The 17,983-nt window shown below is 37.2% G+C and overlaps 2 protein-coding genes across 3 annotated transcripts; one reads left to right on the plus strand and one right to left on the minus strand.

The window, feature by feature from the left end:
* The first annotated feature begins 286 nt into the window (after positions 1-286).
* LOC132151911 (thymidylate kinase-like) lies at positions 287-3,465 on the plus strand. Its single transcript, XM_059560450.1, has 5 exons — positions 287-696; positions 1,020-1,128; positions 2,652-2,742; positions 2,952-3,149; positions 3,234-3,465. The coding sequence occupies exons 1-5, from the start codon at positions 567-569 to the stop codon at positions 3,342-3,344; spliced, it is 639 nt and encodes a 212-aa protein (XP_059416433.1). The 5' UTR covers positions 287-566; the 3' UTR covers positions 3,345-3,465.
* On the minus strand, positions 3,131-15,833 carry LOC132151910 (cysteine protease ATG4B-like). Of its 2 annotated transcripts, none has more exons than XM_059560449.1 (13): positions 15,710-15,833; positions 12,999-13,100; positions 12,854-12,925; positions 12,657-12,749; positions 12,474-12,575; positions 7,721-7,793; positions 7,456-7,535; positions 6,478-6,677; positions 6,253-6,331; positions 5,565-5,710; positions 4,364-4,420; positions 4,184-4,274; positions 3,131-4,076 (listed from the first exon to the last, which is right to left on the minus strand). In XM_059560449.1, exons 1-13 carry the CDS (start codon positions 15,717-15,719, stop codon positions 4,003-4,005), a joined length of 1,179 nt encoding a protein of 392 aa, XP_059416432.1. In that variant the 5' UTR covers positions 15,720-15,833; the 3' UTR covers positions 3,131-4,002. The 2 variants fall into 2 exon arrangements, with proteins under 2 accessions (XP_059416432.1, XP_059416431.1); XM_059560448.1 differs by having other exon boundaries at positions 12,651-12,749.
* Between the last annotated feature and the right edge of the window lie 2,150 nt (positions 15,834-17,983).

Genomic DNA, 17,983 nt, shown 5'->3' on the forward strand with positions numbered 1-17,983 from the left:
AGGACATAAGTACTGGTTCATTCAACTTTCGACCTATAACCTATGTTGAACTTGCAAAGCCTATAATAAAATCTGAGAATTCTCAACGGCAATCGGGTGAAAGTGACACATTTAGCCGTATAGCCCCATTGACTCCCATTCAGTCTGCACTCGCTCGCGATCACCCCCAGTGGAATTCTAATGGAACTGCAACCAAAAGCAATACAATGGGGCTGAATAGGGAGTGCCAAGGCTCTCCGTAGACGGGCTCTGGGGATCCCCAGTTAAATTTCGTATTCCGGAGGGTAAAATGCACGTTTTTTTGGCGGGGATCCCCTACTAAGATTCGCATTCCAGGGGATCAATATCACGTTATCGGAGTCGCAACAGTATTAAAGTAGCCCCATTCTGCGGAAAATCCGTGGACTTGGCAACAGTAGAGGACGATACGAATTCCCGGATGTTTTTTTTTTTTTTTTTAAAGAAAAGTACCGCGTAAAGAGATAACGGGTGTAAATGATTTGCTAACCATTGTCAGCACTTGCTCCCTGTTGTTCTTCCTTTTTAAAACCGTGTTTTTAAGAGCCATGTCTTACAGAAGAGGAGCTTTAATTGTTCTTGAGGGAGTAGACAGAGCCGGGAAAACAACGCAATGTCAAAGACTTGTGCAGGCGCTTCAGCAGAGCGGACAAGCGGCAGAAATGATGAGATTTCCAGGTCAAATGTTTTCCCTTATTTTTAACTATCCCATGTAAACCAATTTTGTGAAGCCCTTACCTAGACATACTCTGATGTTATCTGAAATATTAAAATGATAGTGCAGAATCTCAAAATCAAAAATGTAAGATTGAGCCGTGTCTAACTAGACAACATGAAAGGCTAAATAGAAAATAATAGGAGACATAATTTTGCCTGGATTTTCATGATATCAGGAAGCCTGTGATTTGGCAGCTCACTGAGTTTTGAGACATGGCCTTAATCCATGACAGTGATTGTATTATTTTTATTTTTTGTACTGAGGCCTTTTTTGTTGTTGTTAGACAGAGCCACTAAAATTGGTCAGCTGATCAGTTCGTACCTGGAGAAGAAAAGTAATCTGGAGGATCATACTGTTCACCTGCTGTTTTCTGCAAACCGATGGGAAATGGTGTAAGTTAACACTCAAGAGTTTATTTCACATTAATCCAGTAAAGTGCATGAATGGGAATGGCTCAATTTATTTTTCATTAAAGGGTCATATGATGTTGTTAAAAAGAACATTATTTGGTGTAGTGTAATGTTTCTGCGGTTAAGGTTATAAAAACATTATTTTCCACAATGTACACTATTGTTTCTCCTCTATGCCCCGTCTATCTGAAATGTGTTGATTTTTACACAACTCACTGGTCTGTAAAGCGATGTGTGCTCTCATTGGCCAGCTATGCAGTGCATTGTGATTGGCCGAATACCTCAAGTGTGTGACTGAAATGTTATGCCTCTCACCATAGTGTGATGCTGTGTTCCAACCAGAGCAACGAGACAAAAACATTCAAACGCATAATAAACGAGCCATTTCTTGCATCCAGTGGGGAAAACTCTTTTTATGTGTTGTGTATCGTCAGAGACAATTTATAAGAGACATGCCACTTCCTCAATCCTCAATACAACTATATAAGGAAAACCCGTAACAACAAAGATGGCGGTTGGATGCAAATGTCCCACCCCTCCCGCTGGAAAGCCAATCATCTGCTTTTAACAGTCAAGCCGGGAAACATTTAAGCCTATCGTCTGGTTCCATGTGCACAGTTCAGGAACCCTTGCGCATGCATAGAAAAAGTATAACCTGTGGAGAAAAAGGCAAAGTCATTAAAAATTTTTTTGTGATTTTTATAATATTTTACTGTTATACAGTTTTTATGTCCTGGTGACCAGTGAAAGTGCAGTTCTGACTCTATGCTCATTCATTTAGATAGGAGCCTGGTCTTGTTAGTCTGAAATAGCTGCTCGGAGGCGTTGCCAAGATGAGGGCCGAGTGGCACGACTTGCCTAAAAGGACTTTTATATCGTCCAGTGTAAACATAAAACCACATCTGCACTTGTGATAGGAGAAATGAAAACAGCAAGCGCTACTTTACACTGCTCAAAACTCGCGTTTGAATCTTCAGTGGCTAAATCTTTAACCAGATGTGACAACCCTGGGCTGAACTCTGCTTTGTCCTCAGTGAAAGCCAATCTGGCGATCCACAGCGCGAAGTTGATGCATCTTCTCAGCGACCAGCAAGGATCAGCTCTAGGCATGACGAAGCGCATATTGTCCTCTTTTGAAAGGCCAAACAAAGTAGTTTTGCTTTCACAATGAAGCACACAGCATCTCCACAACATGGCGGCGCGGCAACAACAATACTACAGCGAGAATAAAAGTTACACCTTCTTTCTTTGCGTGAACATGTGGGCGGTATGTAGTTATGATGTAGGTATGATGTAGACGTGGGGGGGAGTGTTTAAATAAGCCCTTTTAGAAGGGAGTGGGCAAGTCTTAACTTTTCTGGATTTGAGACCTTAGTATTTGCAACTTTACAGATTTTCTTTACGCACCAAGAGCTTGTAACACTCCAAAGAGAAAGGAAATCTTGAAATCGCATCATATGACCGCTTTAAGTTGATCAACCAATCAGTCTGTTTTCTTTCTTCAGGCCTCTGATCAAACAGAAGTTGGAACAAGGGATCAATCTAGTGGTGGACCGTTATGCGTTTTCAGGAGTGGCCTTCACTAGTGCCAAACCTGTGAGTGATACAGTTACTCCAATACAGGGAAAAATATGGTATTTTTTTTTATAAAAGATCATAAAGACTATTGTTAATATTATAAATAAACAAATAAATATTATTTTGTACTAAATGCTGTTATTTTGAACTTAATATTCATCAGAAATTCAGATTTTATTTTTTTGTGTAGAGACATTAATTTAGTTGTTTTCTTTGTAAATGTTCAGGGCTTCACTCTGGAGTGGTGCATGAATCCAGATGTGGGACTTCCAAAACCAGACCTGGTGATGTTTTTGCAGCTCAATACCAGTATGGCAGCAAGCCGTGGAGAATATGGAATTGAACGGTACGAGACAAGCGCTTTCCAACGCAAAGTTCAGCAAAGATTTGAAGAGCTAATGCTAGATTCCTCAGTCAATTGGAAGGTGATTTATTTTATTTTGTAAATTTACAGTATGCAACTATCTTCAAATTAGTTTAATCTCTATCTTTTGGCTTTCTTTCTCTAGGTAATTGATGCTGCAAGGACCATAGAAGAGGTGCACAAAGATATTAAGCTTTTGAGTGAAGACATTATCAGTTTAGCCGAGAATCAGCCAGTTGGAGAGCTGTGGAGGTGAATGGATCACCGGTTCTGAGAGCTTTTACACGTTTTTCAGTTTTTCTGTCACAATATGTAGTACAGAAAATGCCTAATAATTGTATTTTATTTTTTTTTAATCATTTGATAAATAAATACTCGTAAAATAAATGTATGTACAGAGATTTGAAACATCAAGACAAACTCATTCATGTATAATTACACAACCCATCGCACCCAATCTTGGTGGTAATGGTAACCTTCATTGTCATTTACAATTTCATACAGGTCCAAAATTTCACCGACTTTCATTGGTTAAGAGTAAATGCTAAATCAAATCTGATTAGCATGTCTCCTGACCAAAACCATAAAATGCGTTATGGCAAACCAGTGTTTTAAGTTAAGGGGGTAAAAAGGCACCATATCACTTAAAAATTAAAGTTAAGACTCAATATGGATGCACATAAATGCAACTAAGTAAGTACGTACTGATGATCCTGAGTGCCTGTGACCATGACACCTGACCTCGGCTTACTCAAGGTGACACAGAGCAGTCAGCATAATGGTTTAAGAAGAAAGCTGTGTGTTTGACGCAGGTGACTATGCCACAGTGGCTTTGAACGTCAACGGTATTCTTCTCTTTCCTCTGAGGAGGCTCTACCACATAATTGTGAAAGTCTGGCAAATGCAAATGTTCTTCACAAAGACAGGATTTCAAATTCTTCATCCTCAGAATCAAAGAAGCGTGCAAGCCTGTCTGAATCTGAGAAGTCTGTTGAGGAAAAATGTAATGAATAATGGTGTGTATTTATAGAACTCCTTACGAGCTCTTCTTGAATTCGGAATCTATAAAAAAAAAAAAGCAGTATAAGAGATTACCTGGAGTGAGATTTAGTACATCTGCGCTAATTAGATGAGACGGCTGACTGTCTACCAATTCAAACATAGGAAGACCTTTACAGTTTGAAACCTGTACAAGGGAAAAACAAAAGAGTGAACCAGAGGTACAAATATGAACTGAAGCTATAAAAATTTAAAAGCAATTTATGGCTTAAGTACCTTACGAATTTGTGCACACCAGTCATCAAAATCATCCTCTGTTTGACAGAAGAAGCCCTGATGGACAACATTTGGCATAATTGATACTGTTACTCCAAGGAAATGAGTTTTTCCTGTTTTTAACAATTCTTTTGGACAATTCAATCCCAAATTTTTCCAAAACAAGTGAGAACACACTTTACACTTTTGATCAGACAAGTGTGGGGAAAATGGGATCACAATCCAAGAATAAATACATATTTTTCTTTATGTAATAATACTATAAAATGTATAGCTATATCACGTGAATCATTTTTTTACTTGTATTGTGATCATGATTTACTAGATGATCCAGAGTGATCTTTATAATGCATACTCTATGCACATGCACTACCGTTCAAAGGTTTGGGGTCGATATGATTTAAAAAAAAAAAAAAAAAAAACATTTTTGAAAGAAGTTGTCTCTTCTGCTCATGAAGGAATCATTTATTTGATCTAAAACAGAAATAGCATTAAATATTATTACAATTTAAAATAATAAAATTGAATTTAATGTATTATGAAGTGTGATTTATTCCAGTAAAAGCCAAACTGTTTTCTGCAGCCATTACTCTAGTCCTCAGCTCCTTCAGAAAAGATTTTTAACCTTATGATGATTTGGTACTCAAGAAACATATCTTTTTAATCATCACAGTTGTGCTGCTTAATATTGTTTGGATACCATGATACATTTTAATATTTTATGGTAATTAAACAGCTCTGGTCATGTGAATGTTTTAAGTTCACTTAAAAATCAAGAAATCTGGAATTGCATTTATTACTGACAATTATGTGTAAAATACATCATCTTCTAAGACCATTTAAACTGAAAAATACATTTTGGTCATAATGTTAAATGTTATACGAGAGAAATACTGGGTAGCTGAAAATGATACTGAAATGAATAATTTGTGTCTTCTACACAAGGCAGGAGTTATACACTTACAAATACAGGATTCAAAGAAAAAGTGTGTTGGTGTGTATTTATCTTGATATTTTGAACACGTACAATAATATTTATTACATTTGGTTTTATTTTCTAAAAGGGTTTCCTTTAACAATGACACTAATATTTAGCATTTACTTCACTGTATGTAGGTAAGGGCAGCCATCAGATTTAGATATGTCAATTCTAGGTAGAACTCCACAAAAAAACCCAAAGAGTTTAAAGAGTTAAGCTTACAGCGGCAATGGAGGGGTCAAGCTCACAGATGTGCATTCGGCAGGGAGGGTGCTGGCAGTGGTAGGAGTCGTCTGGGAACTGTCCATCTTCATTTGGGTCCACAGCCGGCTGAGTGGTATGGGGGTCTAGATAAATGAGCTCATCGCCTGCAGGGTGCATCAATGAGAAAAGAGAATGAAGCCGTTTAAAACACAATACACTACCATATAGCATTTATATAATCTGTACTAAACCAGAGATAAACCATCTAACTACTACAGTTTAACAGCAGTAGTTCAAATAAACAAAGATGAATTTGTATTACTATAATAATATTATAATTAATATATATATATATAAACAAAAAAAATCAACATACAAAGCACATTGTGATTCACAAATAATGTTAAAATGAATATAATCTGGGTTGCACAGCCTTTCATCATGCAATATTTTTGTTTATGGTTTTAATAAGGACATCACACTACATGTACATGTTGGCATCTACCTAATTCAATTAGCTTCTACCAAGTAAACCGACAAATTTGTGACAAATACCATAGATGTTTATTGGGCACACAATATTTTGTTTTACTTTGCCATCTGAAATATGTATGTCATCTAAGAAGAGACAGGTAAACCATTTTGGGTTGTGATTCGCCAATTGAAATCTGACTTTTCTAGGTTTATCTTGAAGAACTCTGCTTACCTACAAAGCCAATGAAGTAGTGAGCACTGTTCGGCTTCCCACCTATTACTCCTAAAGACTGAGGCATCATGAAGCATTGCTGTGGATAAGACATGAGGATAAAGTCCAACAATCCGCAAACTTGAATAGATGGTTATTAAAGCAATTAACAGATGAAGGCTTACTGAACTTAACAGTTTAATGTTTTACCTATTCATTATGTTACAGATAATGTTATAGATTTACCTTGAGTGGTTCAATATAGGCTTCGTTGATGTCACTGAGGCCAAGTCTTAGTGGAATCAGCAGAACAAGGGGTTTCCACAGAGCCGTCTCCTCTTCTACCAGAGCACAAGCCCCCTCCAGATCACCATTCATTTCCAGAAGCTCTTCAGAAAACGCGCATGCACCCCTGTCGAAGTCCAGCCACGGCATACACAACCTCTCTACAGACAAAAAAAAAAAAACATTAAGTCATTTTCTCTTTCAGCTTTGAAAGAAAATAAAAACAATTCAGACAAATTTTTGATTTTGTAGCGTTACAAATAAAACAAAAGACATTTTCTACCTAAAAGTTGACTATGTAATTGATGTGCTTTTAGCTGCAGGCACTGGCGATCTCCTTAGAGTTGATGAATGCTTCATAACATCTGGAGAATTTGAATAAAAACCTACTCCCTTTTGCCAGAAACTATAAACTGGGGATATTTTAGTAGGACAACAATCCAAAGCACACTGCGAGACTAACAATGAAGTGGCTAAAAATGAAGAAATTGATGTCCTTGAGTGGCTGAGTCTTGACCTCAGTCTCATCGTACATCTCTGAAAGAACGAACTGCTTCACTTTTAGTGGTTTTGCAAGGAGGAATGCGATAATAATGTTGTATCACATTGTGCAAAATTAAAAAATGGCCTATAAGGCTAAGAGTTGTAATATTTCTGAATGTGGTTCAACCAAGTACTAATGAAAGGACATAAATGCTTGCGGATTCATTAACATTAAAATTTTAAAATTAACTTTTTCATTTCTGCAATATTGCCCTTTAAATATACTGGCTAATTTTATCATGTGTTTACCTACTAACAAGAGTAAAGTATGGTCATCTCAAATCCATTCCCAAAATTCCACAAATTCCCCTCTAAATTAGTGCAGTAGAAACAAACACTAATGTCTGCAGATTCCATCTAGGCTTTCTTAAGAGACACTATGAAAAGAGAACTTACTGATTTCCTCTATGACCACAGTATTATCCATAGCTACATGAACTGCCAGTCGGCTCCAGGAGTCAAAAACTGCCAGTTTTCTAGATGGGCACAAAGTTTAATTGATTTTATGCAAAGACAATAAAGCAAAAGTAGTTTATTTCAGGATTACTAAGCTTAAATAACATTTTCCGGTTATAATGTTACTAAAACTCACAAAACAAAAGGATACTTATTTAATAAATAATAAATATTTATAAATATTTCATTTGACTGGCCAACTTACTTGAGTACCTGTGCAACTGTATTTGGACCATACCACTGGCCTATAGACTTGCCCTCACCAACACCCATTTGAGCTGAGGAAAACAATAAGTAATGTCAATACAGTAATTTAGAATCAGAATCAGAAAGAGCTTTACTGCCAAGTGTGTTTACACACACACACACACACACACACACACACAAGGTGTACAAAAATAGCAATATAGTAATAACATATATAGAAAAATAAAAATGTCAGTAGACAGAACTGTGAATGTGCACATGTGTGACTTACAGATGAAAGTTTTGATGACTTATTTACAGATGTACAGTCCTGAGGTGTGTTATGTTGTGTTCAGGTGAGATATGGCCTTGTGTCTGGCCATTTTGGTACTCAGGGCTCTGTAGCTCTGGCCAGAGGGCAACAGTTCAAAGAGAGAGTGTGCTGGGTGTGAGGGGTGCAGAGTGATTTTCTTAGCCCTTTTCCTCACTCTGGAAGTTGGGCAGAGGGAACAGTTCTGACTGTCCATAGTTGTCTTCTGATGTCTGATTTGGTATGAGCTGAACTAGACAGTTACAGATGAACACAGGAATCCAATCTCACAGTCGAATATTCGCGGGCTGTCTGTCGATATGGGGGAGCTCAAATTTCTGATTTCATGTAGAACTTGCGGTTTTCTCACAATAAGTTAATATGCAGCCTATTATGATAAAGCCGTGAATAAAAATCTGAAAAGAAAGAAGCTTCAAACAAATATTTTAAAATGCGTGAATAAATCCAAACACTTATGTTTCACTTTCCATAATCCGTGACCGACAGGGGAGCATGTTGGCGGCAGGGATTTAAAACTTTACCAAGACTCAAACTGACACAGGCAGAGACTGGATTTTTTAGATCAGGTAGAGTACAAGTGATTTCAAAACATTTCAGCCGGTGTATATAAATATATATCGTGGATTATTTATTTATTCAACAAAGCAGAATATTAATAACTATGACTGGGACTGTCAGACACATACCATAATGAGAACACCATTATAATAAAACGCTGTGATTTTTTTAGAGTTTAGCTGCAGTGTTTCTGCACATTGTTTCGTGAAGATTGAAGATTTTGAAAAAAATTGGCAATTGTTAGGGTTTCGCTGACGTTTAGTGTTAACTATCTTTTAATCAAAACATAAAAACATTATTTACCCCGTTTGTAATCTGTGAGGCATTTGTTACACATTTTCCCTGTATTAACATCAGTAATTATGGCTGTCGAATGTCTGACTTGACTCAATGTATTTTGCCCCCAAACATATGATTCGACTATCAGTCGAATATCAGCAAGATTCGAAAATTCCGATTCGACTATGAAAATCCTTAGTCGGGGACACCCCTAAAACATTGTGTGAACTTATTTCACAAGTATGATGAACAGCGATAGATGGACGGATGCTGAAGTGCAGGCATTTACAGCAAGTAGCACTGCCAGTAGTCGTTGGAGATTCTTAGTCCTCCTTTCCATTCTTCCAATCGTTTTACGTATACATCGACATTCCATGTCCATTGTTGAAAAAACCCGCGGGACAACAAAAACACAGCTCCGATTACAGCATCCTCCATCCTCATGTTAAAGTAGTTCGTTTTTTTTTCCATTGTTGAATGCTGCACAAATAACGTCGGGTTATGTCACTTTCTAGTACACACTGTCAGTGCGAATGCAACCCTTTTTATGGTACTGGTAAATAGTTTGCACAAAATCTTCCCAGTACTGTACATTTAGTTCTGGAATTAAAGCGGTGCGAAAGGCCCTTATGACGGCTGAATAGAACTATGTGAGCAGCTCCTGTGGCAGGACGAACTTCCTCAGCTGGCTAAGAACGTACATCCTCTGCTGGGCTTTTTTTGTCTGTGTTTTTTTTTCTTTTTTTTTTTCCACTTGTCCCACTTCAGGTCCTGTGAGATAGTGGTGCCCAGGAACTTGAATGCCACAGTGCTGTTCATGATGGTGAGTGGGGGAGAGCAGGGGGGTTTTTCCTTTAGTCCAGAATCATATCCACCGTTTTGAGTGTGTTCAGCTTGATAAGACTGAACCAGACAGCCAGCTCTTTAACCTCCTGTCTGTAAGCAGACTCATCACTGTCCTTTAAGCTGTGGGGAAAGAATGTATCCCTAAGGAGTGCCAATGCTGATCGTGAGAGTCTTGCATGTGAGTTTACCCAATCTTACTAGCTTCTGCCTGTCTGTCAGGAAGCTGGTGATCCACTGACAGATGGAGGTGAGTATGGAGAGCTGGGTCAGTTTGTCTGAGAGAAGTTTAGGCATGATGGTATTGAAGGCCGAACTTAAGATCCTTGCATAATTTCTAGGTCTGTTGAGGTGTTGCAGGATGTTATGCAGTCCAATGTTGACTGCATCATCCACAGACCTTTTTGCTCTGTAAGAAAACTGAAGAGGATCCAGCAAGGTTCCAGTGATGTCCTTCAGGTAGGCCAGGACCAGTCTTCCAAATGGTTTCATGACCATAGACGTGACAGGAACAGGTCTGTAATCATTAAGTCCAGTGATTTGTTTTTTGGGGGGGGGGGGGGACTGGGATTAGTGATGTTCATTTTAACCGGTTAACCATTAAGCGACCGTTAAGAATTTTGACCAATTAAAACAATCAGTTAAACAGTTAAAAAAGTCATTTGTTTATTTATTTTCAGGAAGTTATCAATATATTTAAAAAGGTTTGCTGCATGGTTAAAATAGGGCTACGCTAAGCATATTTACAAAAAGAAAAAAAAACGTTTTTAGAGAGAAAAAAAAACACAAGTCGCGTTTTATTATCTAATTCAGAAATAGGCCTAATGCCGGCGCGAAAAATGTTTACAAACATTAAGATAAACACTGTAAACATAGCTAGGCTTTTTTAGTTCCTCTCACTCCACAACAATCCTTTCAATTAACAGTAGGTTATTTAGAAAAGAACAAGAATTAAAAATATAGAAGATATAGCAATATAAACAACAAGCCAAAACGAATTAGTTTAGGCTAAAACGAAACAGAAACCAAAGTGGGGTCTCTCACAAAATCGAATGTGTCCGTATTTGCCATGTATTTGAATGCCAAATTATTTTTTATTATGTACTTAACTCACATTTTAATATCCATGTAAAGCAAAATGTTTTGCATAACATGATGGCAGTGCAGTGATAACACTTAACGGCACAGATTTGACTACATATTTGAACTGAGCAATGTTTTTTTTTTTCATGTTTGACTGACTGTATTTTCTTATAATGAACAGGTTGCATTGTCAAGGTAGCAAAGTTTAAATGTGTGTGCACATTTTTATCATTTTTTCAGTGGAAGCAACTACTAAGTAAAATCATAATCAAATCGGCAGTAAAACACATTCAGATCATCAGCCAGTTGTTGATTCTCCACAGACTGTGGGGGTGGGGTCTTATACTTAGTGATGTTGCTCAGACCAGTCCATACTGACACTGGGTCATTGGCTGAAAACTGTTTTTCAGCTTTTCACAGTAGTTTTTTTGTAGCCACTTTACTCTCCTTTGTGAGTCTGTTCCTGGCCTGGTTATAAAATATTTTATCCCCACTTCTGTAAGCATCATATTTGGTATGACAAACCTGTTTGAGTTTCCCAGTAAAACACATTTTAACATTATTGAATGATAAGAATGTCCTGGTGGGGATGCACATATCTTAAGAAACTGATATATGAAGTTACAGTCTCAGTGAGCTCATCCAGAAAACACTCCCACTCTGCTTCGTTAGTCCATCTTTTAACAGTCCTTATTACAGGTTTAGCTGATTTCAGCTTCTGCCTGTAGGTCGGTATAAGATGAACCAAACAGTGATCAGAGAGCCCCAAATGCATCCTTCATTGTGCTGTAATAGTGGTACAGTATATTGTGGTCTCTGGTGGGACATTTAACTTGCTGTCTGTATTTTGGCAGTTCATGGGAAAGTTTGCTTTACTAAAGTTCCAAGCATGATTAAAAGAGAGTACTGTTGCTCCATTTCAGTTATTTGTTCGGCCAGCTGTTGCAGCTCTGCACTCACGCATGTGTCTGGAGGGATGTAAACATTCACAAGAAAGAACGAGGAAAACTCCCACGGTGAATAGAAAGGTTTAGAATTCATGAAGAGTGCCTCTAAATTAGGAGAGCACATCTTCTTTAGAGTTGTTACATATGAACACCAACCTTCATCCCATTAATTCTACGATTCGATCCGCTTTGAACAGCTGGAAGCCCGGCAGATGTATCGCGTTATCCGGAAGGACTTCACTCAGCCAGATTTCAGTGAAGCACAATGCAACCGATTGTGAAAAGTCCTTGTTTGTGCGGGTGAGGAGAAGGAGTTAATCGGTTTTGTAAGGAAGGGATCGGAGATTCGCTAGATTGATACTAGGAAGCACTGTTTGGAAGCCGTGTTTGCGGAGTTTAACCAGCGCACCGACACGCTTCCTACATTTCCATTTGAGCATGCGTTTGAGCAGGACCGCTGCCCCCACGACCAGAACAACCAACAAAGTGTCTGAATAATCAGAAAACTGAAATATGTTGTCTGTTGTGTTGCCTTATATCTAGTAGTTTGTCTCTGGTAAAAAAGATAGTAAAAGAATGACTAAACACAGAACAAACAAACAAAAACAGCAAAAGAGCTCCAAACCATGGCAGTCATACGTGGCGCCATCTTGTTTTAGTTTACCCATTAAAATAGTAACTTTAACACTATTCCTATAATATTCAGGCAGCAGGTAGATGAGGAGCAGTACCTATTTGATGGATGGAATAATAGCTGTCCTTCTTGTCAATGAAGGCATTGAGAATGCTGATATATTCTTGTCTCTGGCGCTGACCTGGACTCCATCTCCAGTCTAAAAAATAAATACAACCATCTCAGAGAACAGCAGACGCCATAATCACCAACCATGTAACACAGGCAGTCTTACCTCTACCTAAGTGCCTGCAGATCAAGGCCTGCCCAAGAATCATCTGTCCACATCGAAGCATGCACCCCCAACCAGTGTCTGAAGTGGGACCAATGCCACCTGCAACATCACATCCATTAACAAGCCATCTGTAAAACTAAACAGACTATTCGGATATGCATTCCTTGGACAGTAAGATCAGGATTGAGGACTATGACTCTCACCAATTGGCTGAAAGTTCCTTCTGTACGTGAACAACAAGCGTGAGGTGACATCTCCCAGAATCTCATCCTTCTCTGGGACATAAAGAACATCATGAAACAACTAAACACAACAGCACAAAACCTTCAGTGTCTCCTACTTCATTACCTGTTAGAGCGCTGAACTGCTTTCCCAAAATCCAGACAGGCTCAGAGGTCTCTGGGAAATCTTCGATCTCTCCAAAGCGCAACGAGTCATATGTGAGAGTAGCTGTTGAAAGAAAAGCTAATGATGACCAACTGGAAGTTCAAATTCTTACAGACCAACAGAAAGAATTTTTATCAAGGAAAAACAAAGACATCATTTTGGACATCTTTTCAGGTTTTTTTTAGTAGGCTCAGCCATCTATCTATCATTATCTAAACCTTTTACTTATAAAATATTTTATATATAAAATATTAATATAAAATATATAAAAATATATAAAATATAAAATATATATTTTTTTTCAATTATATATAGTTTCATGAACACACATACAACAAATCAAGCATTTATCTAATTTGTTTTTAATTATGCATTTAGATTCATAAGCGTATGCTTTATTATGAACAAATATGAATTAATAATGACTAATACTATATACATTAAATAAATATAACCTAGATTAATAGTAGTTTATAATTTATTGTTGATACCTAATCCATGAACTAATATTAACAAACTGAAAGTTATCTTAAAGTGGTACCTGATTTTATCACTAGTTTTACTGTTGTTGTTCACACTAGTTATATCATGGTGTACAGTGCCCTCCATAAGTAATGGCACAGTAAAGACAAAATTGCTTTCTCTGCTGTGGAGTCAAGACATTTGCAAATATGATTAAAAGAGAATATATGACAAAACTACAGAATGTCACCTTTTATTATTAGGTCTTTCGACACATACATGTTTTACCAAATAAAAAGGACAGCACTTTTAGAGTTCATCCCACTATATGTATTGGAACAGTTGAATTTAAGTCAGATGTAAAAGACTAAAAGCTAATATTTAGTTGCAGATCCCTTGCATGCAATCAGAGCAGTGTGTCTGCAACCCATAAACATCACTAAACTCTTGGTCTTATATTTTTAAATGCTTTTCCCAGCCTTTAATGCAGCCAATTCTAACTGTTGCTCGTTTTGGGTAGCTTCTGTTTTTATTCTCCTCTTCAGATGGCAAAATTAATGTTCAATTGGATTTAAATCTAGAGATCAATTTGGGCAATCTAAGACTTTACATTTATTTGCCCTGATAAAGTCCTTGACTGAACTGGCAGAGTGTTTTGGGTCATTGTCATGATCCAATATGAAGTGCTTTCTAAAGAGTTTGGTGGCATTTTCTTGAATATTGGTAGCCAAGATGATTTTGGACCCTTCCAAATTCATTCTGCTACTGCCATCATACATTAAGTCATCATTAAAATGAATAGGTCCTGTACTAGAGACAGCCATGTATGCATGCCCATGCCATGACACCACCTCCACCAAGCTTTACAGATGAGGTTGTATGCTTAGGACCATTTGCAGCTCCCTTTTTCTCCACACTTTTTCTTTCAAATCACTTAGATAAAAGTTAATCTTTGTCTCATCAGTCCATCACCTCAGTTCCAAAACTCTACTGACTCACATTTATGAAGAATCTTGCCTTTCTATTTTTGGTGCTGATCAGAGGTTTGCATCTTGCTTCTGTAATTCTTTGTCAAATTCTCCTGCGGACTGTAGATTGACAGAGCATCAGCCCAGCTTTCTGGAGGTTGTTGGTGATTTTACAGACATGTATTTTAGGGTTCATTTTCACAGCTTTTATGATTTGTCTGTCAACTACTGTTGTTTTTCTCAGCCGATCAGGTCGTCATTGGATGCTGATGTCACCAGTAGTTTCCAAACTCTTGATTCCTCGTCATCTTCCTGGTTTGTGTGTGTCATTATTGAATGCAAGACTTAGAATTCGGAAGCAATGGATATAACTGATAAAACACATTCCCTGCTTTTAATATCTGAAGAATTAATGCAACAGGACACTGCTGAAAATGTAGAAAGACCTGTGAGGCATCTGTTCCAATACTTCTGCTCACATCAGATAGAGAGATGAAACTCTAAAAGTGCTGATCTTCTTAGTAGGTGAAACATCTTTGTGTTGAATCACCCAATTATAAAATCTGAAATTCTGTAGTTTTGTCTCATATTCATCTTTTAATTATATTTACAGATTTATTGACTCAACAGCAAACAGAATAATTTTGTCTATACTGATCCAATACTTGTGGAGGGCAGTGTATGTGTAACTTTACGTTGCCCCAAAAGTTACACTCTTTTTAGAACGGCCACAAAATTGTTATTTCTAATAATCTCATATGCACCAAAGTGTTAAAGACATGACACAGTATGTAAAAGTCCCTAACCTATAAGCTATTGGCAAACACATGATCAGAGTATGCAGAATTTGATAAACGACATCGACAACCTCCCTAAAGCATTTACAGCTGAACGGTATATTCGTGAGCTGGAAGACTCCTGTGATGTCCACAAACGCTCAAGGTAGGAAGCTGACTGGAGTCTAAAGCACAGCCGATAAAGCCTAACAGTTTTCCCGGGTGGCCGTGGCATTTTGGTGCAGTGACATCTAGAAGACAAAACTGTATCCATCCGTCATCTGACAGCTGACTCTTCTGTTTTATGTCCAGCTGGCATTTTTAAGGACAAATACCGGAACTGTAGAGACCGCCTCTCCAATAACAGGCGCGTGCTTGGTTGACGACGGGAGAATTTTACTTTTTATCAATTCCATGACAGCTCGAAATAAAATACGAAGGAATTGTTTTCCTGCGGTTTTCTTACCTGCATCCATCCCGACAGCGATTCAGCCTATCTTGTTTGTTGAGTGGTCCTTACCACTGACGAATAGAAAATAACTTCCGCCTTGGTCAGCACGCCTCATTACTGTGATAGCTAATCAGATCACTTCAATGAATTTGGTGGTCTTTTTGTCCTATAGAATTTATCCGAAGGCGTGACATTATCTGGGAAGCGGATGTAAACAAGGGCAATCCCACATTAAAGCGGAGAGGAGTGTAGCGCTACGTAAATGTACATATGCATATTGTACATTAATAGCCTACTGGCATTTCTGGTTAGAAATGTTTAGTGTCCAAGATATTATGCTATTTCTGACATGCTCTGACTTGTATTTCTGTCGTGTTGTTGTGTAAAAACTACAAGTAGGCTATAGTCAACTAACTAGTAATACATGAGCCGTGCAATAGACTTTAACTAAACAGTCCGCCTTGTTTGTCGCTGATTATTAAATTATTACACATCATCTGTGCAGCAGAACAATACGGAGCCCCACACATGCCATGCAAGAAAAAATAAATAAATTGTGCACACGATTTACTAATTCGTTCTCTCAGTGTACTAAAACGTGCACACGATTACTATTGCGTTCAGTCGATTTACTATTACGTTCAGTCGATTTGTTAAATCGTGCGCACGATTTAGATTACTATTTTTTCCTGCATGGCATGTGCGGGGCTCGAACAAGTATGTGATAGGTCGCGAACTCTTCATCCTTTTGTGTGTGTGTGTGTGTGTGTGTGTGCTAATTTAATTAAAGTTCAAAACAATGTACATTTTTATCCAAAATAACGTGTGAAATGGAAAATATTGTTTTCTAAAATATGATCAGCAAGTAATAAGTTGTTATTGCCAATAAGTACCACATCGTTCATTTTTGTAATTTTGAATCTGAAACACACATATTAATTCTGTAAATGTAATTATTCTAAAGACTTTGAGTAGCAGGTATCGATGATTTTTGATACGTTCTACAAAGTAAAATAGACGAATCTATGACCCTCTTTTGGACTGTAATACTAGCTCCAATATAGCCTTATTGAGAACACATTAATCATTCTCTTCTTGGGACGTTTCATATACATAAAGCTAAAGTAATGTAAAGTAATATTCTATTACTAATTGAGTTGTATGTTCTTTGAAAAATATACAGACAGTAACAGATAACATCGGCCAACATTTATAAATAAGAAAGAAGGAAGGAGAATTCAATTCAAAGTCTAATGAAAACATATCACGTGATATATATTTTTATAAATCATAAACAATATGAAGTAAAACATCACTTTATTGTAAATATCACCCTCAACACAAAACCTTTGTTATTCTGTCTTCTGTCTTTGCTTTAAATCAATAGGGTGCCTGTAGTTCCACTTAAAACCACGAGGTGTCAGTGAGTTGACGCAAATTGGAATGATTACGCAGAAAGTTCAATTATAAAGAGATAGTCAAGTTAACAATGTTACTCAATCATCTCAGACAAAATATGCTGGATCATATTCCGAAATATTTGCTCTAACATGTATCTGAATGAACACGGTCTATCATAATCGTTCATTTCTTCCAATAGCTACGGTAGTATGTGTGAAACACACTCACTTGCATTATTATGCTTTGTTACTAAGCCACTCATTTCTGTGTTCTCAAAGTTTTTTTGGTTCTGGGTAAATGAAACCACATGTTGAGAATGATCACCATAGTAACAATATCACTAAACTACATTATCTGATCTAAACTGCAACCTCCCACTTGCTTTCAACCATTTACACTAATGTTGTGAATTATCAGCATGAAGGCTTTATTATTATGTTACTGTTTTTTTTTTCACACCCTAAGAAAAGCAGAGTAAATACATTTTTGAAAAAAGTATTTTTATTTTATTTTTGTATACATTCAGTATAGCACAACCAGTTTCCACAGAATTATTTTCATAAACTATACAAGAGAACAAAATAAGGAAATACAAAATTATACATCATCAAGTCTTAAGTTATTATGGTGATGCTCCATAATATCTTACAATTGTTCAAGGTGGCACCAACAACACCAAATATAAGATTTGGGGAAAATATTACACGAAAATTATATGACAAATGAATAGAGAAAAATTATTTGGCAGGCTCAAACTTGAAGTATGGCATGAACTGAAATGAAAAAATCTATTTTTCATTATTAGTCAACCAAAATCTACTTTGTCGGCTCTCTCCCACAGTTATTTGCATACAGTAGTTTGGAGTTTTTCCATGGGAAATTCAAGAA

The sequence above is a fragment of the Carassius carassius genome, chromosome 10, assembly GCF_963082965.1.
Source record: "Carassius carassius chromosome 10, fCarCar2.1, whole genome shotgun sequence".
In the NCBI taxonomy this organism is placed as follows: Eukaryota; Metazoa; Chordata; class Actinopteri; order Cypriniformes; family Cyprinidae; genus Carassius; species Carassius carassius.